At 40.6% G+C, this 26400-nt stretch overlaps 3 protein-coding genes across 8 annotated transcripts; 1 reads left to right on the top strand and 2 right to left on the bottom strand.

The window, feature by feature from the left end:
* Positions 1 to 1578: 1578 nt before the first annotated feature.
* tp53inp1 (tumor protein p53 inducible nuclear protein 1) lies at positions 1579 to 7393 on the bottom strand. 2 transcript variants are annotated; one of them, XM_028981099.1, is made up of 4 exons: positions 7151 to 7393; positions 5830 to 6135; positions 4253 to 4592; positions 1579 to 3930 (listed from the first exon to the last, which is right to left on the bottom strand). In XM_028981099.1, the coding sequence occupies exons 2-4, from the start codon at positions 5951 to 5953 to the stop codon at positions 3684 to 3686; spliced, it is 711 nt and encodes a 236-aa protein (XP_028836932.1). In that variant the 5' UTR covers positions 5954 to 6135; positions 7151 to 7393; the 3' UTR covers positions 1579 to 3683. The 2 variants fall into 2 exon arrangements, with proteins under 2 accessions (XP_028836932.1, XP_028836931.1); XM_028981098.1 differs by having other exon boundaries at positions 4253 to 4595; positions 7151 to 7392.
* Positions 7394 to 9753: 2360 nt separating this feature from the next.
* nagpa (N-acetylglucosamine-1-phosphodiester alpha-N-acetylglucosaminidase) lies at positions 9754 to 18894 on the bottom strand. The gene is made up of 11 exons (XM_028981097.1): positions 18760 to 18894; positions 17682 to 18164; positions 15295 to 15434; positions 14905 to 15013; positions 14455 to 14583; positions 13847 to 14049; positions 13687 to 13734; positions 13382 to 13510; positions 12963 to 13094; positions 11615 to 11696; positions 9754 to 11257 (listed from the first exon to the last, which is right to left on the bottom strand). Exons 1-11 carry the CDS (start codon positions 18843 to 18845, stop codon positions 11029 to 11031), a joined length of 1770 nt encoding a protein of 589 aa, XP_028836930.1. The 5' UTR covers positions 18846 to 18894; the 3' UTR covers positions 9754 to 11028.
* A 724-nt stretch (positions 18895 to 19618) lies between these two features.
* Positions 19619 to 25709, top strand: ndufaf6 (NADH:ubiquinone oxidoreductase complex assembly factor 6). 5 transcript variants are annotated; one of them, XM_028980623.1, is made up of 9 exons: positions 19619 to 19832; positions 20111 to 20210; positions 21373 to 21495; positions 21601 to 21657; positions 22071 to 22173; positions 22618 to 22751; positions 23598 to 23699; positions 24468 to 24524; positions 25471 to 25709. In XM_028980623.1, exons 1-9 carry the CDS (start codon positions 19660 to 19662, stop codon positions 25600 to 25602), a joined length of 981 nt encoding a protein of 326 aa, XP_028836456.1. In that variant the 5' UTR covers positions 19619 to 19659; the 3' UTR covers positions 25603 to 25709. The 5 variants fall into 5 exon arrangements, with proteins under 5 accessions (XP_028836456.1, XP_028836458.1, XP_028836457.1 ...); XM_028980625.1 differs by having other exon boundaries at positions 19686 to 19827; positions 20111 to 20214; XM_028980624.1 differs by having other exon boundaries at positions 19691 to 19832; positions 20111 to 20214.
* The last annotated feature ends 691 nt before the right edge of the window (positions 25710 to 26400 follow it).

The following is a 26400-nucleotide window of genomic DNA, read 5'->3' as shown; positions in this document are numbered from 1 at the left end:
CGTGCTCCTATTCAAAAAGGTAAACAAACCAGAAGACAATTGCAGGGAACATGACTTACGAACACGTGGGTGAATTTCACAGGACTGCAGATAAGCTGTACATTTATATCAACGCAATAGTGAAAATGAGGATCAATACTGAATTGAAATCCCGCCGTTTAAATGAATGAAAAAATTATATTTGCTTTAAATTGTTTGCTTCAGTTAGTAATTATCTATGCTTCTGGTAGAATTAATTATCATGATTTATGGGACTTAAATGTATTATAAAACTGACTTTGTGACAACTGTCGTTTTATCTTCTCTGAAACATACAGTGTACCCTGCATCCTTTGGCAATATACTACACGGAAGATTTGAGCATTGTGTATAGTGATTGTCTTAGCATGGCAATCTTTGCATGATTTTTCTGTGCAGTGTTATACCTGAAGTGAAGAAATTGCTGCCCATTTAATGCTTCAACCGAATGCAATTTTTTTGGAATGTCACATGGTTAGTTACTGTGTGATGGAATAGGTGCACCCACACAGCCCTGTACCACACATCTTCTAAAATAATGTTCCTAGCACTACAACTGGACTTATATACACACAAAATAGTTGTCCTAAAGTCACCAAAAAACACATGTGAAACTTTGATATTTACATTTTTACATTTACAGCATTTATCAGACGCCCTTATCCAGAGCGACTTACAATCAGTAGTTACAGGGACAGTCCCCCCCTGGAGAAACTTAGGGTTAAGCGTCTTGCTCAGGGACACAATGGTAGTAAATGGGATTTTTCTTTGGTTCATAGGCGAGTGTGTTACCCACTAGGATACTACCACCCCTAGATATATTGCAGCCATTTGCTCAAGTTCATTTTTTCCTCATTAATGTGCACACAGCATGTACTTCTTCAGATCCTTTCCAGCTCTGGCAGGTTGGATGGTAAACGTTGGTGGACAGCCATTTTTTGGTCTCTCCAGAGATGCTCAGTTGGATCTAAGTCAGGGCTCTGGCTGGGCCATTCAAGAACAGTCACTGAGTTCTTGTGAAGATACTGTTTTTTTTTGTTTTTTTTTTGTAACCTTGGCCAGATCTGTGCCTCACCACAATTCAGACACTTCCTTTAACCTCATGATTTTCATTTGCTCTGACGTGCATTGTGAGCTGTAAGGTCTTATATAGACGGGGGGTGTGGCTAATCACGTCCAATCAGTATAATCAAACACAGCGGGACTCAAATGAAGGTGTAGAGCAGAAGAAATGGACAGAAGCTGAGTCACCTCAAAGGGTCTGAAAAGGGTCATGTGATATTTCAGTTTTTCTCTGTTAATAAATCTGCAAAAATGTCAACAATTCTGTTTTTCTGTCAGCATGGGGTGCTTTGTGTGCACTAATGAGGGAAAAATTAACTTAAATTGTTTTAGCAAATGGCTGCAATATAACAAAGAGTGAACAATTGAAGGGTCAAAAGATCAAAATAAAATCTGCCAATAAATAATAATGCTGCTTAATTAAATTTAAAATACCTGAATGAGAAATAGATAAGTAAGATCATGAGACACATTAGACAAACAAGTAGCAGCAGTAGATCAAAGTAATGAACATTTATTGAAGATTGGGAACATACATCATGGTAATTAACAGAATAGAACAGGACACTTTTTTTTTTTCTTCTAATTTTAACAACTGTGAAACTGTAAATTATATATTAGTACTGCTTCGACAACCAAAAAGTATTTTTTTTTGGGGGGGGGGGGGGGGGGGGGGGGGGTGTTATAAATAAACACTTGATATTAAAACCCTACACTTTGGGCAAAGTGCTGTGTAATTCTAGTAAACTAAAAATTAGAGTATAGTCTAACACATAGTGGGAAAAAAATGCCACAGATGTTTTACTTCACACATTAATAAAAAGGTTTGCTACATTTGTGTACAGAGGAAGTGGCTCACAGAGAAACTGAACCCTGTGCATAGTTATTTGCATTTACGTTTGTCTGTGTCCCTTTGGACTGTTCAAGTTCTTCAGAAAAGGAGTTGTCATACTGTTTACCTGGAAGGCACGTTTTCAAAGCAATTGCAGGCTAAACAAACGAGTGAGACAAAAATCCCTGTCAAATCCCAAGTGAGAGGTTCCAGCATTATAAAGGAAACACATAGCCATCGGTTACCCTTATGTCTGGACAATGTGACTGAAATATTCATTTAATCCAGCAGCATCTCACATTGTTGATGCTTCTATCAATAAAGTGAGTAACGTCTGAGTTTAAGAGATGAAACAGAACACTACAGCTAGTTATAATGCTGTTTGTGAAAACCAAATAAGTGAAACCCAATTACAAGTATTCATATTCAGCGGTGCCAACAAAGGCCTTTACTTTGCATCATGTGGCATCATGATGTGGGTTTCATTAAACGACTTCAAATATTAATAAGACATTTATCTGAATATGATGACATCTGCACTGAAATTTCTAACAAAACATAACTAAGCTTCATACATACAAAAGGTTTTAATGCTTACAGTTGTAAGTAATGCTGGGCATAATGTCCACCAAAGACAACATAAAAGAAATCAAAAAAAGACTATACAAAAAAAAACAAAAAAAAAAAAAAAACACCAGGCATAAATATTAATACTAATACTAATTTTGGATTAAATAAAATATCAACTGATATGCCACAGTAATGTAACTACATAAAAAAAATTAGGCACACAAGCGATGGAAACAACTGTACAAAACAAATACAAAAAAAAAAAAAAAAGTACAACAGTTCTCACTCCACCTAAAACCAAGGTTAACAGTCGATTGGAAAAAAATATCACAGTCTTCAAGCAAGCAAGCAACTTATGTTCTGCTTTAGAAGGTTCAAGACTTTCATCATTTCCACAAAGGATTTTGTACAGGTGATTATATCATACAGTTCTTGTTTTCCCCCCATAGTATGTACAAAAACAATGATCAGCCATCACACAATCTGCAGTTTAGTGAAGAGTAAAGATGCACTGTCCTAACCCTGAGAAGTGTACTGCAGATTTACAACAAATATTAATGACATGTTCAATTTTTTACCAGCCTGTACTCTTACACTACACACACCTACACAATAACACACGCTCATATACCAGCTCCAAACTGATATGTAATATATGCTGTTTTTCAGTTTTTTAAAAAATATTTTTTGGAAGTTTCTTAAAAATAGATCTGACATTTCAGTTTATATCTACTAGACAAGGCATCTGTTATAACAAAGAAAAATCAACGAAAGCTTCCGTTGTTATTTTTAAAATGTAAAAGTACTCATTTGGATCACAGACAGGATCGTTCGTATCTAGAGAGGTGGCGCTGCTCATCTGAAGAACACATTATGGCTTTCAGGATATTTAACCACACAGGGGTGTGTTACGTACGCCCTTATTATGATGCACTCACTTCCGGGACAGCGCACACTGTTAGCCAAGCCATGGAGACACCTAACAGAAACAGCAACTCTGAGAAATACAAGCGATTTCCATCACAGACAGGGTGAAGCCTGTCTCTCTAGGGGAGAATTTACCTGCTGAGAGTAAAGTGACCTATGCCATTAATTCTGATTTCATCTTTGTGAAAGACATATTCCTGGCACGGAGGTGGCGCTGTAGTGACAGGGGGAGGGAAAGTATGAGAGACGGGGATGGGTGGGAGGCGCCACAGCATTAGTAATTGAAGTGCCTCTGTCCTGGCTGGTGAACGACCCCTCCCGTGGCTTTGGCCTGCCTGGCACCTCCATCTCGATGCTGGTTGAGGCGGCGCAGGGCTTTGCGTGAGAGCTGCTGACGATCAACGTTGTCTCGAAGGCGCTGGGTTAGTCGGCCTGGCTTGGTCTGTTCCAGGAAACCACCAAGGGCACCGTAAGTGGCAGCATAGCAACCAGTAGGATGACTCTGCCTATGTGGTTCAGTCCTAAAGGAAAATAATAAATAAGCTTATACAATAAATGTCGCTTATAGTGGGCAAAACATTTGCCTATGACCAAGAAGACCACAAAGTCAGAGGTTTAAAACCCCACTTACTACCATTGTGTCCCTAACCCTGAGTGTCTCCTGTAACACACTGTGCTGCTGTGTATGTGACAATCACTTCACTTTACTTTAACTACTGATGCTCTGGATAAGGGCGTCTGATAAATGCCAGAAATGCAAATGTGTACAAAGTGGTAAGAACATACAGACCTACGACCTTTTTTGGAAAACTACATGGCCACTGTTTCCTGTAGTCGGTTTACCTGAAGAGTGACGGGTCATGGGAGCGCTCCTTCTTGGCAGAGTGGTGTCGTGGGGTGTGCACAGCATAGACAGACATGCTGGGGTGCTCGATCAGTAGATTTTCCAGGGGGCTGGTCTCCAGGAGGATAGGGCCTTTGCCCCCTGCAGTGAAGCATGGTGGCGGGGTGATGAACCAGCTCTCCTCCAGTGAGCAGTCCGCATCAAGTCGCAAGAAGCCCCCATCCTCTGGGTCAGAGTCCAGGGAGGAGCAGGAGGAGTAGCGCACGGGGCAGTCAGGACCAGTGATGTCCTCGGAGCACACCTCCACCAGGCCATCGACACAGGAGCCCCCACATGCCTCTGCTGTAGGCAACGTTTTCAGGTCAAAGGTCAGAAATAAACATGAACTAGCCAAAACGATGCTATGCTCCTTAATGAGAAAACACATTTTAATATAATGAATTTAGTGTGTTATTCATTATAGTTTATTCATGAATCGTAAATACAGCGTACCTTAGAACAAGCAAGACAGGTTATGGTTTGTATGACCTGCCATTTTACCAACCAGTAGAACTACTGTCTACCTTTAGAGGGCGCTGCGGGGCATTACACATGCAACTCAAAAGTTATCAAAACAAAAACCTCACGTTGGTGCCAAAAATAATTTATTCACAGAGCTCAGCCACGCCCTGGAAAAAAAAAAGTGTGTGTGTGTGTGTGTGTGTACGGCATAAGGGAATTTCAACTTATATTCTCCCAAACCTTGTTTACCGCTTAAACCAGTGCATTGCCTTTCTGTCCATCTGCCCTTAAAGCAATCACAAGCCCACTTCCCTTTCTGTCACAGACTTGTAGATAATATAAAACTCGCTACCCTGCCCATACCAAAACATTTGGGTAAGATTTCCCATTGTCCTAAAAACACTAGGCTTACAGCACCTTGTGTTTTGGGATGACACATTTCTGCTGCCCTGAAATAGAGAGCAGAGCCCTTAGGGCAGTGCCAGACAGACCGGCTGTGTCTCTTGCAAACTAAGCATGTATACGAGTATGAACTGTAATTCAATCAGAGTTATATTTACGCCAGACACTTTTGTCTGAGAAGCAAACAGGTCTGCTGCCAATAAACTTCTACATTGTTGGCATCAACAGACTCACCTTCTGAAGGAGAGTCGGCCACATACCCTGTGCACTATGTCCAGATGAGTCTACAACGTGAAAGATGAAGCTTTGGTCATCGTTCTCTCTTGGATCAGTAGAACCACCTTTTAAAAGAGGCACTAGGGGTTGTCCTGGCGTGCATTTCCTTAATGAAGGCTGAATATAGAAACGCGGGAGGTCTTCGCAGTGCACATGACTATGAAGGCAACACCCTGTAAAGGTTAGAATGCACTGCTGACCATATTACTCTTCTAATCAATACAGAAAAATAAGCTAATGCAGGAACGCAGATCGAAACAAACGGTGCAGAGCGAAGCCGTCTGCACTGTGTGTGCAGGGTGATGACATATACTGCTGAAATGTGGCACCTTTTTGTAAACTAAATCCTTGGGCCTTGGCCGGAGGGCTCGGCGGAGGTGTATGGAGGATCACTAACCTAAATAGTCGACCAGGATCCACTCATCGTTGCCCTCTTTCTCATCAAAGACTGGATCTGGAGGGCATCTGTGGACATCCTCCGCCACATCCCCGAACAGTATGTTTGTGAACCTCTGGAACATGGCTGGATCCGTCCAAGAGGGGTTGAGTGAATAAAGGAAGGGGTGCTTTGGTCATCAGCTTCTGGAGCTGCTTAGAGAAGCTTCTGGAAAGGTGCTGAGGCACATTAGGCTTGATTTCTCATCAGAGGAGCATTTGCTGAAGATCAGTCATGTTTCTCACCATTTGTGCAAATAACAACGGCCTGTGGGGGGAAAAGAAAAGAAATTTACTTTGAATCACAGTATGAAATTCCTCCATTGGCCACGTATGTGAGTGAACACATAGAAGGAATTTGATTCTCTGTACTATATACTAAAAGATAATCCAGGAGATGAGACTTCAATGTCCTCTGGTCCAGTAGCTCTTAACAAAACATCATATTTGTGATTTAGAAGGAGTAAAAGATCACATTGTATCATTTTTGTTGCTGAAGTAGAGATTAAATAAATATGAGAGCAGCTATCCCAAAACCAGTATTTGTGCTGGAAAATGCAAATTGGCAAGCAAAGGAAAGTGGACAAACAGGACTGTGCAAATGCTGATCCAAACAACAAGGTATTATTACAGGTATCCCGAATATGTGCTGCAAAGTGGATCTCAAGGAAGAGCAAAAAATAACAATAATAAAAAGCGGCCTATCTAATAAATAGAAACGAATGGAAGCTGCATCGATGGGTGTCGTCGATCCCTGTCCAGCGTATGTAAACATATATGCATTTAATAATAATTTATGACTTTTTTTTTTTTTTGAACTGAGAAATAATAATGTTAACGCGCAAAAAGCACGCATAATTTACCCAAATCAACACGCACGATGAAGAAAGTGAAAAAAAGGCGTCGGGGCGCTTGTCGGCCCGAGATGAGGGGGGTCGCGGGGTTCGGTAACTCTACACCCACGGGGCGGGCCGCGGCGGCCGTCGTCAGCTCGGTCTCGGCGTGAGACAAAGAGCCCGGGCTCCATCCGGACAAACTGTACGATCCGAATCGAGGCGAGTACAAGGCCGTTCCTGAAAATACCGCCCTGAACATGTGCACCTCCAAACACGCACAGATAAAATACAGATATTACAGACGAGAAAAAAAAAACACGAATTTACACACATTCACCTGCTCTGTCGTGCATCGCGGACGATAGTACTCGCGTTGCTGTCGCGATAATGAGAACTTTCACGAAGCCGACGTCTGAAGCAGAACACAGACAAAGAATTACACCTCACCTGCGTTAAGAAGGCGTCGTAAACAAGACTGGAAGATCTTGAAGAAAAGTTTAAAGACTTTGAGGTAGACTCGGAGCTCGTTTAAAATAAAAACAATACTAATATTAACAACGTGCTCTTCCCAGAAGAAACGGAAAGCTTGTGGAGCCGCTCTCGGAGCTGCTCGGTTGTCTTGTCAAGCCCCCGCTAGGTCTCAAGTGCTCCCTTTGTTGTTGTTTCTGAACATTAACAGCTGATCGGCGTGACGTCACGTCGGCCTGCCCATGGGCGGGGCGTCCGCTTGCGCTCTCAACCAACGAAAGAGCGCGACCGCCACTGAGTGACTGTCACTAACGCACGTGACCAGCGCCAGAGCAAGACAAGACCGGGCAAAGAACCGAGACATTGCAGAGTGTAAAAGGCCCAGCATCGTAAACGTGCAAAAAAATTAATAAAAAATAAAACTCGGTAAAAGACAGTTTTTTAAATAGCAATAAATAAATACATTTAAAAAAATCGCCATTTGCTCCAGTAAAAGTATTTAATATTAACAAGTATTAATTGATGCAAAAAGCATTTTAGGCCATTTAAAATATAGTTATCTCTTATGTCTTACTGTTATATTAGCAGTGCAATTGTCTGGCATTGGCAAAATGTAGATTTCTTTTCGGTCACAAAGAAATAAAATACTTCTGACACATGAGGTCTCCTAAAGGGCCAGAATGTGCGACCTCTGACAGATCTTGCAAACAAAAGGGATCAGTGGTTCCTTTTCTACATGTAGGTCACTATGTCAACTACAAAGAACCTAGAACCGACGGCTGCATAAATGGGTCGCGACGCACGGTGATGCCCTTTATGCTGTAACCCTAACCCCGTCAACCAATACGGCTGACGAAAGCAACATTGTGGGAACCATGTTCAATACTCAGGGTCACTGTAGTCTTTTCACTTTAGATTATACATTATCCAACCTCACTGTTGCAGACGTATAAATGCAAGATGTATTAATGTTCAACACAACACAGCTGTGGAATATGCAACAGAGAGGAAGCCAGCAGCATGAAATGACTAAACCTAGCCCTTCCTGTGTCACCTCAGGTCTGTGATGGCACGGCATTCCTTCAGCTGACCATCTGAAGTTTCAGGCCATGGCATAGTTAATATTTGCATAACAGGGATGCTTTTTTTTCCACTTTAGAAGGCAACATTTCCCCCAGTATTTTTTCCCCACCAGTTGCAACATGATGTAAGTCTGAATCAGGACTCTCACACTGTCATGTGACATGTCTTTTGCAAACAAAAACAAGGCCACACCTGAAGTTCAGCACAGCTATCTCACCGATATGTTATCACCCTCACCAAAATGGAAAAAGTGTGTTTTTGTAGATTTGCCTTTAGAACAGATAGTCAATAAATCAATTATGAAATGTCAACCTTTCTGATGGGAAGCTAAGCATAAGTACTTCAATTATGTTTGTTCAAATTCTTGTGGCTGGAATGGGGTAAAAAGAGGCTTTATGGTTTAAATGAATGCATTACATTAATTGAAATAATCAAATCTTTGACTGTTACCAGAACGCAGTGTACTGAGCATAATTTGTCATTTGCACTCCAAGACATAACTCATAACAATTATATCCGATCTTTCAGTCTGCCTCTAGTCTAAACCATTCCGAATGTTATGTAATGCTGTTAATGATTAGGACATGTTCAGGACATCCTGTACAATGAAAGTAAGGCAGGTTGAATGACCACTATTTGGTTCGGTCACATATTTTGCAGTGTCTAACATTCACAATGCGTCATATGATGTGATGCTGATCAAAAGCGATCTCTTGCGTACAGTTTTTTCATCATAAAAAAAAAATATATATATATAAATAAATAAACAGATGCCATGAAAAAATGTATACATATAAAATGTATAACATACACAATAGACATGATAAACAAATGGTTTGCTACTCCTGAAAAAGTACATTTTGTATGTACATGTAGTTTAACCCAGACTTTTAAATTGTAGGTCAATAGCGCAAAAAATAAAAAAAGAATCTGAATTTCACAACCATGTGCAGACATTTGAGTTAGGAAAACACACCAAAATAAATGACAAAAAGTAGTTGACATCTGGGTGGAGGGTTGCATCAGCCAGGCAAAGGACACACAAGTGGGTGGAGCAGGTATAGATGAGTCATTTGGGCGGTACAGCCAAACAATTCACTCTAGTTAGTTTGGTCACCCCCTTCCCCACAACACAAACAAAATACTGACTAAAAGCCAGGACCTAAATCTACGATCCCCTTCTCCATTTGTTAAAAGCGATACAGATGGCTCCTTCAGTTTCACCTGAACACCCAATAATTACCTGGAGCTGCAGAGCACCATCTGTCTCTTCAGCCATTTTATTTTCAGTGTTTCTCTGCTAGCCTGGAAGGTGAACAAGGGAGGCCGTAACAGGCTGTTCATCGAAAACATTTTTATCTTTCAGAACTGTCAATACTAGCAGGCATAAGGCACACTTACTGTATTACAGGACAGCATGATAAGCATTGAAAAATTCAATAGGCACAAAGTGAAACCAGATTAAAACAAAATAGGGGGACCATGTTGACAAACCAAACTTTGACATATTTCATTCACTTTATTAGAATCATATTCATGGACTCAACTGATATAGTTTGAAAATGGTCTGCATTCAAAAACAACACTTCACATGCTCAATCATAAGTTAGAGGAGATGCACAGCATGCTTCAGGTCCCTCCATTTAACAAATGTTAACAATTAGTATTTTATTACACCCCTTCTCAATTATGAAACTTTCTGTAATATTAATAACTTTCTGAGATCATTTAGAACCTACTTGCAATCAATGTTCAATTCTGTCTCCCCTGCGGCTTTAAAATAGGGCAAAAAAAAAAAAAAAAGTCATAAAGTGTGTTTGGAAATTGTGCTGACTGCAGTTTACTGTAAGCGGTGACAGGTTGAAATACCCCAAATACATGATATAGAAATGCATTTAATCTAAACACACAGGGATGACAGAAATCGGAAAAAGTTCATTGTAATTACGTCAAAGCTCGAGGAATGTGAGAAGTAGAAAATACAAAGTGGTACATCATTATTGTACTAAGGAACCAATTTTACAAAAATCTTCAAATGCAGAATTACAAGCCAATCAATATGATTTTTTGTTTGCTAAATAGCTCCATGGCACCTATAAAGGCCACTTGTCTTTGTTTTCAGTCAGTCCATGTGTTTGTATAGGAGTCCTCTGCATTACAGAGAACACCCTGATCTGTAAATCCTGTGCAGTCTGCAAGCCAACTGCAGCTGTTGAGCTGATGAACGGGGGTTGTTATAGAAACCAAGAAAGGTTTGATTGATGGGCCCTTGGTCATTCCTTCACTCTGAAAGGCAGTGATATTCTCACAGCCATCCACCTGCATTATTTGCCTGACATTTTTGTTTAGTTATAAAAGATTTCCAAATATAAGTAAAACACTGAAATAAAGCATTGATTTTTTTTTTTCAACAAACATGTTACTGTATTGACTACTCATAGTGTCAGTCACAGCTGCTTAATGGACAATAGAACAGAATTGGAAAACGTCCTACATATAGTATTGTTCACATCAGTGGTCCTTGGACTGACCCCAAAAAGCCAAGAGGACAAGGGCTCCTGGCTCCAGGGACAAAAGGGGTGGCCAGCCTTACTGAAGGATTCTTTCTCAGCTGCTCAGACTAACAAGGCCTGTCGCTAATGAGTACAACATTCAGTGTACGGCTCCGCGCAAACATCTGAGAGGTGCTCACTGAGGCAAGAGCCTCTATTTAGGTACACAGCACAATAAATTCACTCTTTCCTCCCTCAACCACCACCCAGCTGTAAATCCCATCATGAGGAATCGGATTCTTCCAGTTGGAAGTATGTCTTGTTCAGTTCCAGTTCCTCTGTCTGAGGCACCACTTGGCTCACCCCTCCATTCAGCTTCCCCAAGGGGGTGTATGAATAGCCCTGGCGATGCGTATGCCACTCCCACTTTCGACATGCTTGCAGCATATTACCCCCAACACTGACCAGCAGCAAGGTGAATAAGACTACACTGATAATGAGCCAAGTCTGTCTGCAATAAAAAGAGTATGGGTTAAAATCAGGGAGATTAGAGCAAGTAGATACAACCTTAAAATACGGAACAAAAAAGCATTACACCTCTGTTGGCCCATTGTGAGAACCAAACAATTTAACTCAGCCTGAAAAAATAATAAAATTAATAAACATACTTTGGTAGAGGAAAAAAAACTAAAATAAAAAATTACAAGTGGCAGAGCCTAACAATACCACGTTCATTTCCATGAACAGTGCCGAAAATCCAGAACACCCTAAAATTCTATTTCCCTGACAGAGATGCACAGAGAGATCTTGTCCACTGGACACACATCTCCAGTCTGCTGAAGACCAGTGGCCAGAGGTGGGCACTTACTCTGTAAGATAAGGCTTAGGTGTGTGAGCTTCCTGCTCCTGTTTCCACGTACTCCACATCTGATTGGCCACACAGTGTCCCACTTCAGACAAAGAGCAAACAGCAGAGAAAAACAAGAGCGGGCGAGTTAGTTAAGTGGCCAAAGCACGTGAACTGTTTGGCCTGAAAGTGACATACATACCCTGCCTTTGCCTTTCCCAAGGAGATAAAAGACAAATCAAAGTGCACCAGAGATAAGGGTGTTTTCCACCCAGTGTCTTAGCAACAGGTGAATGTCATGAACAGAGCAGCATAAAATTCACTGGCAAAGACATGACGGTGTAGCTTTGACAAGGTATTGGGGCGGGGCAGAGTTTTTGACACACACAAAGATGAGCCTTTAAAAGGCTGAGGCAGACCCTTCTTGTTTGGGAGAAGGGATGAGTAAAGGGGCTAATTTTAAAACCCCCATCGGTGTTCGGGGCGACAGCAGGTTGGCCTGTCAGAGCTGATAACAAGGTTGAGCCCAGCAGAGTCCAGGCTGCTGGCTGCAAAATCGGCTGGTCATCAGCTGCTGTCGGAGTGGCCTTTGGGCTGAGTTTCAGGTCATTATCTTCAATCATAGACGTCTTTGACAAGCCAGGCTTTCTTCCAAAATGTACAGGGAGAAAGGGATTCTTTTCTTAGTTATGGAGGGAAGGTCAGAGAAGATGGCAGAAGGTAAAATTGGCAGATGAGTGAAGACTCCGCAGTCCAGGCAAGGCGAGCAAAGCTGAGACATGGAGACTGTGTATAATTCTGGAAATTCTTATTTGATTCCTACCTTAGACACTTGCCAGCAGGCACGATAAAAACACACAGCTATCATGTGACAGCAGAGCAGCCAAACCCAAAGCGGGAGATGGTGAGGGAAGTGAGGGATGCACAGATAAAAACATGGACTGTGTGTGTGTGTGTGTGTGTGTGTGTGGTGAGGTAGGAGCAATAGACAGACTGCTGTAACAAGTTGCCTACACATCTATGTTCACCCCTCCCTATAATGGAAAACTCTAAACCACAATCATAACCACATAAATATGATCAAGCATGTCATGTTGTTCAGCATTCTCCACAGTCGCCACAAGTGTGACGAGACTGGGGGAACTCAATGGAAAAATTACATAAATCCAACAAGCTGGAATGGGCTGGAATACACTCGCACTCACTGAGCATATTTATTACATTTGAAATAATAGTGTTTGTGTCTGTAACACAATGTGTGTGTGTGTTTTTTTTTTTTTTTTTTTTATAGCTTAACAATAAATGTTTCCTGACTGAATGAAACACTAATGACAGACTGTGACCTCAGACAGACGTGGTTTATCAGTACCTCTGTCCAACGTGTTTTTTATCGCTCCCTTGTACGTGACGTTGCAGCTTCCTGTTGTCACATCACAGGGGCACATATCTGGACACTGGCACAGGTGTGTGCAGTTCAGTCCATAGTAGCCCAAAGGGCATTCTGAAAATTAAATCAGCCGCAACACACACAGATCACACAGAGATCACACAGAGATCAGCCCTGGTAAGTTAACAACAATCATTTAACAATGTTTGGTATTAATCTAGAACATTTTTAAACAGTTAACACCCTTGATGCCTTTACAGAAAATAATGTTGTAAATGGAATTCTTGCATCTCTAAAAAGCACAGTTTAAATGTGGTAAAGGAAAAAAAATACATGGTGACTGGGGAATAGGGAGAAATTAAGGAAAACGAGAGGAGGATCAATAAACTGTTCAAACCCACCTTGCTCGCAAAAGTCTCCATGGAAACCAGCAGTACAAGTACACCGACCATGGACTGGGTCACAGGAGCCCCCGTTCGTACATGAGCATGTCTGGTTGCAGCCATCGCCATAGAAACCCAGTGGACATACTGCCAGACAGCAGTGTTCAGGATCAGTGCACAGTGTAATGCATTTGAGACTCAGATTCTGAACTTCCAATAGAAAACGTGCATCAAGTGCTGCAAAACCAGACACAACACTACAACACCAGACCGGCCACTAGCAGTTCTCCTTTGTGCTGGAATCACGCCTTCCTATGGCTTACCTTGGCTGCAGTTTGAGCCCATCCATCCTGCATCACAGGCACATCCATCTAAAGAAAGGAAACGCAGCTATGAGACACTTTACCGATTACACACTTTGTAACACACGTTCTGATCATAAGGGAACTACAGCTGTACTTAATAAATAACACACCCACTTACACTCAGTACAGACCCCGTGATCACCATAGGCAGGAAACTGGCTAAACAAATCAGTGCATGCTGGTCCTGTCCAACCTGCATGGCAGACACACTGCCCCTCCACACATCTGCCATGTCCACTGCAGTCCTCAGGCTGGCACAAGGGCTCATGGACACACAGGACAGTGGAAACGCTTCGTGGGCATCTCCACATATTATCGAGACTGTGCGGTGAACAGGAGAGAGAAAAGGCATTCATGTTTATTTAAGTAAATGAAAGTTCACACGTCCATAAACACCTTATAAGACGTTATCTATGTTATAAGAACCGCTATTATCATACCTGGTTCCTGGTGTACCTCCATATGCCCAACGAAAACAATTCATCTATCAACCTTTTTTAACCCGACTTTCCATTAGTAACCATAGTAAATGCAGTTTCACATTTAACCAGTTGTGCAGTACAACAAAGTGCAGACTAGGATATGGTGCAATAGGTAATACGTACAGTATTCTAATAATTTAACAAAATGCATAAATTATGTGATGTTGAAATTTACACACTTAATCCTATGTTGCACCAGCATTACCATACAGTTCAGAAAAGAAATGCAACATCATGTACACACCAGTGGTCGGACGGGTAACTGGCCAAAGACCCGTTGACAACATAGGTGGAGGAGCCACCACCGTCCAAGTTAATGGCGTTGATAACTTCTTGAGTCTTCAAGAACTCAGCGACCTCCCACAGGTTCATGCTGTGGACATTAGAATTTACAACAAGAACCTTCCAAGAGCATAAACACCTTCCTTTGATTCAACAAATAACAAATACACACCAATTGTCTTTAACATTAGAATCCCTCAATACTTAATTCTGACAATGCAAATTCAAATTCAGTCACAGACAGAACAATAGGAGCCAGCAGGGATCGGATCTCTGCTTCCCTCCTGCATTCATTAGGTCATTTGTGGTTCCATAGGCTCTCAGAGAGGGGATCAATAGGAATGCCACTATGCAGGAGTCTCTATCACAGACCAATCATCTGCATCCCCTCCATCCCTTGCACATGTCTTACCCCCTGATGCCTGTCTGTCCATCAATGTGAAAGAGAATAAGGCGTCCATCTGCATTGTGACCCACAGCAGTCCTGGCAGATATCACATCCACGAACTCCCGGAATGACCCTACACAAATTAATGCATAACAAATATCATTTTCAATCACACTGAATTAATTTTCTGTTTGCCAGTTATATTAAATGAACAACATCAGTTTGAAACTGGTCGTGTTTAAAGTGTCGCATGCATCTTAATGCAATAGTTTTGTGGGAACTGGATTGTGTTGTGCATTAAAAAACAATTAATGTCCAAACTGTAACAATTTATGATCTGAGCGAATATAACTGAGATTTAAAAAGCTTTATGGAGATCCCTTCTCTTTGTGTGAACACTGTAAGCCATCATACCGGTCTCCTGAGATTTGCTGCACTCGGCCTGAATGCTCTGCTCGATGTAGACCTCTCCCTTCCTCAGCAGCCACACCACGCCGCTGACCAGCTGTACAAATGGGTTCTTGTGATCATTCACATCATCCTCAGACAGGTAGCTGCATGGAATCAAATATAAGAGAGGTCACACAAAACTTAGCGTATTAGTATTCTCTTTTCAAGTTAAACAAGTCTACAAGTCAACACTTTCTTAAGCACGATTTACCAACCGTGGATCCAGGAAAACAGCTTCAGACCATCAACAGTTCATGTCACACAATGAGAAACCATTTTTTTGCTTACTTTCAAATTTTGATTAATCAGTCCATAACACTTTCCAGTATTCAGTAGTCCACTGGTGGCATTTCATGGTCAAGACATCAATGTCTGTCAAACTGGCAACGCTTTACAGGTGAAACAGAGACTTGCGCAGTAAGACCACTATTAAGATGTGGTCCTTTGAGCTGCTCATCACACAAGCTGTTTACTCTCAGAAACTTGTCTTGTCTTAAAAGTGGTCGGTCTCACTTTCATTGTTCATTCCCTTTTTCATTTTTACACCAACCTTCAACATTCTTCAGGAAAATACTCCACTGTGTGCGCCACACTACCTCTTCCCCTTATGTCATCATAAGGTGAGCGGTTACCTCCCTTTTCTCATGCTTTGTCCGCCCAAAGAATTTGACTAAAAAACAACTCCACCGACCATCATGCAAAGCATTGGAGTTGCTTGGTGATTGGATGTAAAGATAAGCACAAATATAGATTTTTTAATTCAGTCACATGAGACTCACATGACTTGCTGTCAGCGCCAAACATTGTAGTTGGTGAATGGTGTTGATGGCGTAATTTCCACAAAGGCCCGCTCAACTTCACTAGGACACTCTTCTCCTCGTCCCGCCTCTCTCCTCCTCATTTGCATTTGAAACTACAAACACCGAAACAGCGCATCCAGGGGAAATCTCATTGTGTGACGGGCTAAAAGTGGCTGTAATTCTGCACCATAGCTGAATTTCAGAAAGAAACTGAAGTATCTAAGACCTAAATAAAAGCCAAAAATGTTGTTAACTCATTTCATGTTCCAAGAAAAAGGACTTTTCAATTTTTTCCCCCCAGTCTTGAATTACCTTGTTTTTTCTTAACCTCAGGTAATTCACCACTTACCTTTGTACCATTTCAAGCTATTCATAGGACTTAAACTGCTGGAATTTCAAAAATAAACACACAAAACTATATATATATATATATACACACACACACACACACACACACACACACACACACACACACACACACACACACACACACAGAAAGTCTTATTTTCATGGTATATCGGAAACTTTGGATTCTGGTCTATCAGACCCTTAGAAACCTATCTGTGGTGGTTGAATTACGGGGACACTGGCCCTGTCCCCATAAACCCAAGTGTCCCTGTAATGTCGGCGTGTATTCAGGTCTCTGTAAACCACAAAAACCAACACACACATACATACATACATGTACAGCTATTTATTCTGTTACTATGATTGGTTTTAACACTATACTATTTTATAATCATCAGGTCCACACAAACATCAGACAATCTGATACAGTTGGAGCAAGGGCATAACCTCTGAGCATTTAGATGTAGACAATGTTTTTCCTGTAATTTTCATTTTTCTTACAATTCTGTCCAGCTCTTTGCCATGTTTGCGAAGAACACTTTTCCCACCTTTTCAAGATCTGAATAGCCACCAAATGCTACCAAGTCATAGTGAGGGAAACAAAACATCTTGCATAACCGGTCCTGTTTTTATAATGCTGAAAAAATTCAGATCATACTACATGGTTGAGCACCACAGCTGTTACATTACTATGTCTGATTTGGCAAGAAAACCATTCACTAAAAGAGCCACTTCTCAGAACATAAAGTTCTGTTCAGTTAGAAAACAGGCAGGATTTGAGGAAACAGACATATGATGCAATGCTGTTTTTAGATCTGCTGAATGTTTCTTCCAGTCACTGTTTCCCTTAATGTTCTTTTGCATGTTCAGAGCTGCGATTTGACACAGTGTTCAATCTGAAATTGTATGGTGTACCATAGTTGGTAGGAAACACTAGTGAGCACAAGAAGTCAAAGAGAATATTAAAAAGAAACTTGTGGGCTTTAGTTCTATTGAAATTTTGGCTAAAAGGAATGTCTTTTGGTAAAATATGACCAATAGAAATGACAGGATTCTAAGATTTTTGGGTGTTAAAAATAGAGTAAGAGTATATGGAAAAGTAAACAAATAAGATGTGTGCATGTCAGTCAATAAACACAGAAATCTCTACTAATGTATTGTGAATCGTATTTGTATAAAATAACAATTGCAGGAAAGTCTTACCCGAACACTAAGGTCCCATCTTTGCGGATCCCAAACTGGGCGTTCTGCAGTCCCCCACCATTGTTCACCAAAGATCCGTCACTTACAATATTTCCTAAACACGCCCCATTACTGGTGTTAAAGAATCCTCCATTCTGAGCAAAGAGGCACTTTCTTGTTCTAGCAGTTTCCTCCACAGTGACTCTTCTGTTCCCTGCACAGCCTCCTGGACCACCTGGTTCTAGGATGGACACTGTCCTCAGTGGGTCATGGACAACAGTAATGTGGCCACTGACCCAGCTGGATTTGCCTTCGGTGTGGGTAATGTAAGAGACAAAGTTCTTGGATTCAGCCACAGGTGATCTGGAATTACTGCTGGCAGCATGAGTCTCATGGGTGACATTGCCATGGATGATGGCCTGGCAGTCTCTCACGTGTCGATGTGTATGTGCAGATCCATGGGATGTAGAATATGGTAAGAGCAGGTCATCATCTAAAGAGGATCTGTCAGAAAAGTTATGAGCACTTTCATTATTACAAAACGGCACTCTGGGAAATATGAAGGTATTACTGAGAACAACAAAAGATACCAGATTATTGTTCAGTATCAGTTTATCAATGCAAATGTCAACAATGAAATGTCAACATTCATAAGTCCAATCAAACATAGGGGACAAGTTTTTGTTTGGAAAAACACTGCCACCTACTGATGGCAGATTCTAACAATCTAGCATATGCCACCTTGTATTGTAAACTATGTGCAATGGCACCAAAAGACAGTAAAACAAAACGGCAGGTGTATGGACGTACAATAACTGTTTCTTTGCTTGGGTCAGGTTTAGTTAAGGGAATGAATACTATAGTTCCGCAGCTACAGCGAGAGTCGAAAAATAATTTCTGATCATTTACATCTGTAAATTTAGATTCAGATAGATTAAAAACTTTATTTGTACTTTTTTTTGTATCTGTACTTCCATGAGACTGCCTCACTACCTCGCATAGCGACATTAGCTCTGCAATTCCCTGTAAGCTAACAACGACCCAGCCGAATAAATACACGTTTTATCTACCGAGCACAAAGTTTTGTGAAGGAGCTTACCGTGTATCCTTGCTTTCTGCTAGCCGAAAACCGATACATGACAGAGTGAATAATAAAAAACGAACAAAATGGAAAGTTAAGGCCATATGACAGAGAGAGGAAGTCAGGCTGCCTTGGTGTCCGTCGCTCTTTGAGTTTGACTAGCTGAAAGCTAGGCGTGTTTACTGTCACATGGTAGGTCGAGTCACATGATGCACACATTCTGTTCGAAGTGGGGGAAAAAATGCTGGTGTAGATGAAAATGTTAGGAATTTGAAGGTGAATTCATGCAATTAAACAGCAGTGTAGACAAGTTATTATTTTAAATGCACATTTAAATGTTCTTTGAACATGCCTTAATTTGAATGGCAATTTAAATTTGATGTAAACATAACCTTTCCACTACCTCCTAAAATGAATTAAATAATTCCAATACATTTCTGGATTAAAAACGTGTTATAACGAGTCCTTTACTAGAGTAACGCAACTGGGGGAGGAGTAACACAAGGGGTAACAAAGGTTGCCATGTGCGCTTATTTTAAGCACTGTTTGTTTTTTCTTGCTTAATAATATTGCAATAACAGATGTCACATTTTACATTTTAGGACATTATGATTTTTTATTAATTTTGGCTACGTGATTCGTGATTGGTTATAAAGTCTTGATTAAGGTTATCATCAATGCATGCCATTATGTACCTGTGCGTTAGGGGAAGTACCGTCTGTGTTTATGTGCGAAAATATAGTGTGAAAATTGCCTGATCCTTTTGCAGGTCAAACGCAAATGAGACGAGATCATTACATCTGACTTTGTTTGGATGGACAGGATGCTTCATTTTGGTTTGTTTTCACAGATATCGTTTCTTTTCTTGTTGAGATCTGGCAACAATGCGGGGAAAGGTCAAAGTTGAAGCTGAATAATATGGCACAGTCAGTCAGGTTAAAGCATGGATCTTCAGCGATTATAAACGCGCAACAAAGGAAGATTTTTTCCGGGGTTCTATGTACACAAAGACCGACTGGAGCGAAATGTTTGCGGACGTCAACAAATGCAACAAAGCAGCATGACGAAAAGTACTGCCTTGATCTTGTAAGGTGAGAGCATGTTAGCTAATGAACGACTTCTAGTTTGTTTTTAGCCTCTTTCAATGTCATTGTCAGCCAACAATTTATCCTGACTCGTGCAGTAGTTTACTACAAAATATAACAAAATAAACCATTTAAGATTTGTTCGTACAGTGCGTTGAATGCAATGACTGTTTAGCACTTTCAGGTTTATACATGCTATACATTAGACTGCGCACATTGTGCATTATGAAAGGAATCTTGCCAGACTTGTGATTTTTTTTATTCATATTTTTGCATAATCACAGATCTCGGGATTACGATGGATTTGTGTGCTCCCTGCTATTCCCCGACGCGGCACGCCGCGCCTCCCTGACTTTGAGGGCGTTTAATGTCGAGCTGGCACAGGCAGGTATCCATGTCTCACGTCAGCCTGCAGGCGTGGCCCGAGAACCTCGGTACAGTCGGCAGTGCGTTCTGTATTCCACAGACATTCACGTATCTTACCTGGACTTTCTCTCACGCTTTAAACCAAAAATGTGACACACTTTGTATGTCATATATACAGTACAGGCTAAACGTTTGGCCATGCCTTCTCATTCAATGTGTTTTCTTTATTTTCATGACGTTGGTAGATTCTCACTGAAGGCATCGAAACTATGAACGAACACATGTGGAGTTATGTACTTAACATAAAGTGGAGACCTGGTCTCCACAGTCACCGGACCTGAACCCAGTCGAGTTGGTTTGGGGTGAGCTGGACCGCAGAGTGAAGGTAAAGGGGCCAACAAGTGCTAAACACCTCTGGGAACTCCTTGACTGTTTGAAAAGCATTTCAGGTGACGACCTCTTGAAGCTCATCGAGAGAATGGCAAGAGTGTTCAAAGCAGTAATCAAAGCAAAGGGCGGCTATTTAGAAGAAACTAGAATATAAAACATGTTTTTAGTTAAGTACATAATTCCACATGTGTTCATTCATAGTCTTGATGCCTTCAGTGAGAATCTATGAATGCAAATGGTCATAAAAATAAAGAAAACACATTGAATGAGAAGGTGTGTCCAAACTTTTGGTCTGTATGTCTGAACTCACTCACACACGTTGGTCTTTCAATTGCTGCGATAATGTGTGAAAATGCGATATAATTTAGCCACTCGCTGCGATTTTGACTGTATGAGACGTTTCAAAATAAAAGCCCCAAATGAAAAGACTGGGAATGATTTACATTAATGTCGTACCTTTCAGCTACATGTGTAAATCCATGTACATCGTGCACTTCTACGCTAGGTGTGGGGTTAAGGTCGTGGTTTTATTTTGTTACGTTGCATACCATCATGCAGCAATTGAAAAACCAATGTGTGTGTGCACTTCACAGAGATACATGACTTTGTTAAATTGGAGATTTTTTTTGTGTAATGACTAAGAGAAAATCCAGCAAAGACTGAATGTCTGTTCAATACTGAACTCACTGCTCAGATTCCCTGAGATGTCTTAAACAGGGGGTTGAAAATCTCTGTCTCGTACTTCTAATTTGTATATAAAGAGGTTGTTTTCACCTTTTCATCTTTGTAGGTGAAGGACTCAGTGTCTCAGAAAAACATAGGTCTGATGCGCATGCAGTTCTGGAAGGCCGCAGTTGAGGATATATTTAGGGACGATCCTCCAGTTCAGCCGGTCAGCATGGAGCTCTGGAGGGTTCGTCTTTCTCTGTAATTGTGTAATTTAAGTTTTTTTCTTACATTGATGATTCAATCCTTGATAGTATGGTGGATGGCATGTCCCTTGTGATTGTGTTTGCAGGCGGTCCGGAATCATACCCTCACCAAAAGGTGGATGCTGAGAATCATAAACGCACGGGGAAGTACATCTTTTATTTGATCAAATCCATGAATGCAAAAATGCAGTTTATAAATAATACAATATTGTGCCATTGCAACAATACTAAAACCAATGGTTCTTAATAACTTTGCAAATATTATTTAAATGCTAAAAATAAAATATAATGACATGCAAATGAACTCATAATTCCTGCTAGATTAGTAATATTAATGAAGCAAGAAAAGTGAATTCATTAATTAAATCTATACTTTATTATTAGTAGTATTTTTTTTTACCTTTGAATAATCTATTTGTGCACAAAACAGGGATTCCTATCCTTGTTCCTAGTTTTTGAAACTCCTGGCATGAAACACCATGCATTTATTATTAACTGTTTTAGTCTGTTAGTTTTGTATGAATTTAGAAAGGGATGTCTGCTGGTGTCTCAACAGGAGAAGGATCTGGATGACAAAGCTTACAGAAACCTACAGGAACTGGAGACATATGCTGAGCAAGTGCAGTCATCACTACTCTACCTTCTCTTAGAGACACTAGGTGAGTTGTAACTACCGTACTTCAAAATAATTTAACAGTATGCCTGTGACCCTTTATGCAGGCATATAATGTTTTCTGTTGTGCTTGGAAATCATTGAATCTGTCTATGTGATAAAGTGGAAGTGAAGGTGCTGCCAAGGTGCCGTCCTCACACACTGCTCCCCAGGCGCCTTTCATGGCTGCCTACTGCTCACCAAGGATGATTGGTTAAAATCCAGAAAATCCAAAGGACACATTTTGTCACTGTGTGCTGTGTGTCACAATGACAATTTTACTTTCACTATATTAAATAGTATTCATTCCAGATAAATAAATATATAAAAAAGTAATATTTATCATTTGATAAATTAATTAGAAAATTTGTATTTCGAGCCAGTTGAACATTGTCATGACTGCCTTTAAAATATATGAATTGTAATGCTTTGTGTTATCCACTGTCTTCAGGAGTCAGAGATGTTCATGCTGACCATGCTGCAAGCCACATAGGGAAGGCTCAGGGCATTGTGACATGTCTCCGAGCCACTCCTTTCCACAGCCGTCACCGTAAAGTTTTTCTTCCCATGGACATCTGCATGCTGGTGGGTGCAGCTCTTGTCCTTGCCTTACCACCAAAGTTATAGACATTAGCCTTCTGTGGTATAGCGGGGGAAAAATGCATGGTCAGTGAACATTTACATTCACTCGGGAGATTTCCGATTTTTATGTAACTGGGGCAGTGGTGGCCTAGCAGTTAAGGAAGCAGCCCCGTAATCAGAAGGTTGCCGGTTTGAACCCCAATCCGCCATTGTACCACTGAGGTGCCACTGAGCAAAGCACCGTCCCCACATGTCCCCTGTCATGGCTGCCCACTGCTCACCAAGGGTGATCAGTTAGAAACGGAGGACACATTTCATTGTGTGCACCGTGTGCTGTGCTGCAGTGTATAACAATGACAATCACTTCACTTTTCAACATAATCCATTACTGAAGTAACTTTATTTGGACAGAAGGTGGCACTGCTGTAAAAATGGGTACACATTTTTGCTCAATCTATTTTGGGTTAAATTTAGCAGGTTTAGTTGTGTTTAAGAAATTGTTTTGGTGAGTTTTCACGATCAGGACATGGATGCTTTGAAAAGGCAAAAAGCAAGCACTGGAGTCATGCATATGAACATTATTATTAAATATGTACTTGCCAATACCTTTCTGAATCTTTCTAAGTTACATTAGTTTGTAACCTGTATGTCCCCACACTTTATTCCATATGTTACTCACCAGTCCAGAATATTGAAGTCACTGTTTAATTATTTAATAATCACCATAATCATTTTTAGTATTGCTAAATTAGCATTTGAGCACAATACAGTTGAATTGGAACCAGATGCACAGGTTTTTTTTTTTTTCTTCTTTTCTGCTTCATGCCTGATTTAATCTTTTCTGTTTAGCATGGGGCATCACAGGAAGATTTCATCCGTGGAAGCCGGGAACAAAATGTGAAAGATGTGGTGTATGACATCGCAAGCCAAGCCCATGTCCATTTACAGCACGTATGTTGTTTTCTATCTGTCTGTCTCATTCCTTCATTAAAACATCAACTAAAACAAAACACATTTACAGCATGTACGAAGCGCCCTTATCCAGAGTGACTGGATAGTTCTGATTGACTGAACCACTGTAAATTTCTTAAGTCGATGGTACACAGGGTAACTTATCTCGCCGTATTGCTCAGCTGCAGGGTTGTTAGGCCACAGGCCTAGTAATATTTCGCTACTATGTTTATTTAGAGGCTTTGGCCAAATTGGTGTGATCAATGATGAGAACCATTGTGTTATTGCTTGTACAAAAAAACTCTCCATTTTATATACTTGCACATTTATTTGAACAGGATAATTAAAGTGTACATTTAATATTCCAAGTTTTTTTTTCCTATGATTCTTTTTGTCCCTGTAGCCTTACTGAGCACAATCTATGGACATTATTCTTCCTATAGAAATGATCAATTAAAAAGTATCCTTTCACAAATAATTATTTTTATCACCCAGCAAATTCAGAAGGCCAAACAATGTTACTCTGGCAGCATCTGATCACTTTTATCACAATTAATCTGATTACATTTAGTGACAAATTAATCTGATTAAATTAGTTAGCACTGATGCAGTGTATTGTAATGATGAACTGTTCATAAACTTTTAGCTACCATTTCTGAATAGTAAAAGCCAGTAAAGGGTGGTTCTAAATTCTGTTAACATTGGTCTGAGGTTTTTCTTTTTCCCATATATTTATTTAAATGATTTTTTTTTGTTTTTGTTTTTTAGGCCCGGTCATTCTGTAAAAACGTTCCTGCTGCAGCAGTCCCAGCATTCCTGCAGACAGTGAGTTGTTGTTGTAGTCCCCTCTTTGCCATTTGTTATTTAGTTCTCCCTGTTGGCATAAGGAAAATCTCTTGATGAACCGTTCCCTATCCTAACAGCATCCATACTACCATCCAACCCTATAGATGAAAAAAAAGCTGCACTCTTATTACTGAAATAGTGAAAACAAGGACCGACCAGCTGCCACAGACCTTCCTCTGAATGTGTCTGTGAAGTCAAGTGGTTGTCATTGTGCTCAGCTGCAGCACAGCACATGGGTGACACAATGAAATGTGTCCTCTGCTTTTAACCTTCACAGTGTGCAGTGGGCAGCCTGGTGGCCTGCCTCTCAGAAATGTAGGGGCAGCACATTATAGGAAGACGAAGGGCTGGGTTTGGGCAGGTCATGTTTAAATGCTCAAGTAAGCAGAAAATGACAACCAAATCTGAGAGCAAATTCAGGGGACAGTTTTACACACTACAACCTACACATATCCGGACGCTCTAGTCATTCTAATAATTGATTGTAAACTCAGAAGGCAGCATAGATGGAACATGTCATCCATTCAGTATTTGGTAAATTTCCTTTAGCACATTCAGCTTTCTCCTGAACATTATGGTCTCCAACTCACATAAAAGCAATAGTTGTGTCATTATCACCGAGAACCAAAATGAATCAGTGATGACTTGTTCTTTACATCATATGCTGTGCACATTGCCTGCCTCTGGCTGTTAATATGTGAATAGATTTTGACCAAATGCTTTTCTGGTTTCAATTCTGCGCTGTCCTCTTATTCTATTCTGATTTCATTTAATAAATGAACACTAATACTTTAAAAATATGTGAAATACAGATCTGCTAAATGTTAAACATAAATTGTTTTCTAAGATTCAAATTAGAACTGAAGTGTATGTGGCTGGTAAATTGAGTGTTTTGATCCTTTTCAAATATCTGTTTTCCTTGTAGGTGGTTCTGGAGGACTTTCTGCAGCGAATAAGAAAGACTGACTTTGATATATTTCATCCCAGCATTCAGAAGAGGAACCCCCTGCTGCCAATTGAGCTTTATTTAAGATCATGGAAGAAGCAGACATATTGAAGTCTGGTTGATTAATTTTGTAGCTTTGATAATCCCACCCTTACAAATGAGTTATACGGTATAAATGATTAACTTGATATAAATAAATAATGTTGACACTGCTCGCACCATTTTCCCTGTAGTTACTACTATAATCTTCTGTGTGTTTTGCTCACAAGTTGTTTAAAGACCATCAGCAGGAGCTTTCATTACGCTTACAGTTCACTGTCTGTCTAAGAATAACCAATAAGATTAACAGATCCTCAAGCTCACTTGGAGCTTTGAGTCATGCACATCTCGCGCCTAATTGTCCAATCCTTATGCTGCCTTCTGTCCACTTAGTCCACTCAGTACTGTACTACACATTTAATAGGAAGGTAGTGAGTATGTTTGAAGCGTTTAACGTCTGTTTTTTGACGAGAAATTGCCTTGATATACCTTACATGGATATTGCACTTGAGTCCGTTCTGTTGCATGTCTCTGAAAAGAACATGGATGACTAGTTTCCATTTACTTTCCATTTACTCCAAATGAAAGACAATAAGCACAAAGGTACCCTGATTGAAACGTGATCCTTCTAGATTATCCAGATGCAACATTTTAGGGTGGTGATGGTGAGTGTGAACAAATGGTAGAAGCCACCCCCCCCCCCTCACACACACACCCCTGAAGAGTGTTTCCTGGCTTTCAGATTCCTGTATGATTATAAGCAGTGAGCACCTTCTGCCTGCACCCTCCAAAACAAAAGCAGCAAGTCCATTCAGCCCTTTGCAGCAAACCTCAAGCACCACACCACCATTCGCATACATGGTTTTACAT

Source organism: Denticeps clupeoides, chromosome 5, assembly GCF_900700375.1.
Source record: "Denticeps clupeoides chromosome 5, fDenClu1.1, whole genome shotgun sequence".
In the NCBI taxonomy this organism is placed as follows: domain Eukaryota; kingdom Metazoa; phylum Chordata; class Actinopteri; order Clupeiformes; family Denticipitidae; genus Denticeps; species Denticeps clupeoides.
Note: the sequence above shows the minus strand (reverse complement) of the source record. Positions and strands in the feature narration are given on the sequence as shown.

Bases quoted from the DNA above. Each gene is read 5' to 3' on its own strand.
- tp53inp1 (XM_028981098.1), bottom strand. From the start codon at position 5,953: ATGTTCCAGAGGTTCACAAACATACTGTTCGGGGATGTGGCGGAGGAT. The intron at 4,596-5,829 runs GTTAGTGATCCT...CGTTGCCTACAG, and splicing joins GATCCTGGTCGACTATTTAG to CAGAGGCATGTGGGGGCTCC. The intron at 3,931-4,252 runs GTAAACCGACTA...ATTTTCCTTTAG, and splicing joins CATGACCCGTCACTCTTCAG to GACTGAACCACATAGGCAGA.
- ndufaf6 (XM_028980623.1), top strand. From the start codon at position 19,660: ATGGCACAGTCAGTCAGGTTAAAGCATGGATCTTCAGCGATTATAAAC. The intron at 19,833-20,110 runs GTGAGAGCATGT...GCATAATCACAG, and splicing joins TACTGCCTTGATCTTGTAAG to ATCTCGGGATTACGATGGAT. The intron at 20,211-21,372 runs GCAGGTATCCAT...TCATCTTTGTAG, and splicing joins TTAATGTCGAGCTGGCACAG to GTGAAGGACTCAGTGTCTCA.
- nagpa (XM_028981097.1), bottom strand. From the start codon at position 18,845: ATGGCCTTAACTTTCCATTTTGTTCGTTTTTTATTATTCACTCTGTCA. The intron at 13,735-13,846 runs GTAAGTGGGTGT...TCCTTTCTTTAG, and splicing joins TCACGGGGTCTGTACTGAGT to ATGGATGTGCCTGTGATGCA. The intron at 11,697-12,962 runs GTACTGATAAAC...CTTTGTCTGAAG, and splicing joins AAAAAACACGTTGGACAGAG to TGGGACACTGTGTGGCCAAT.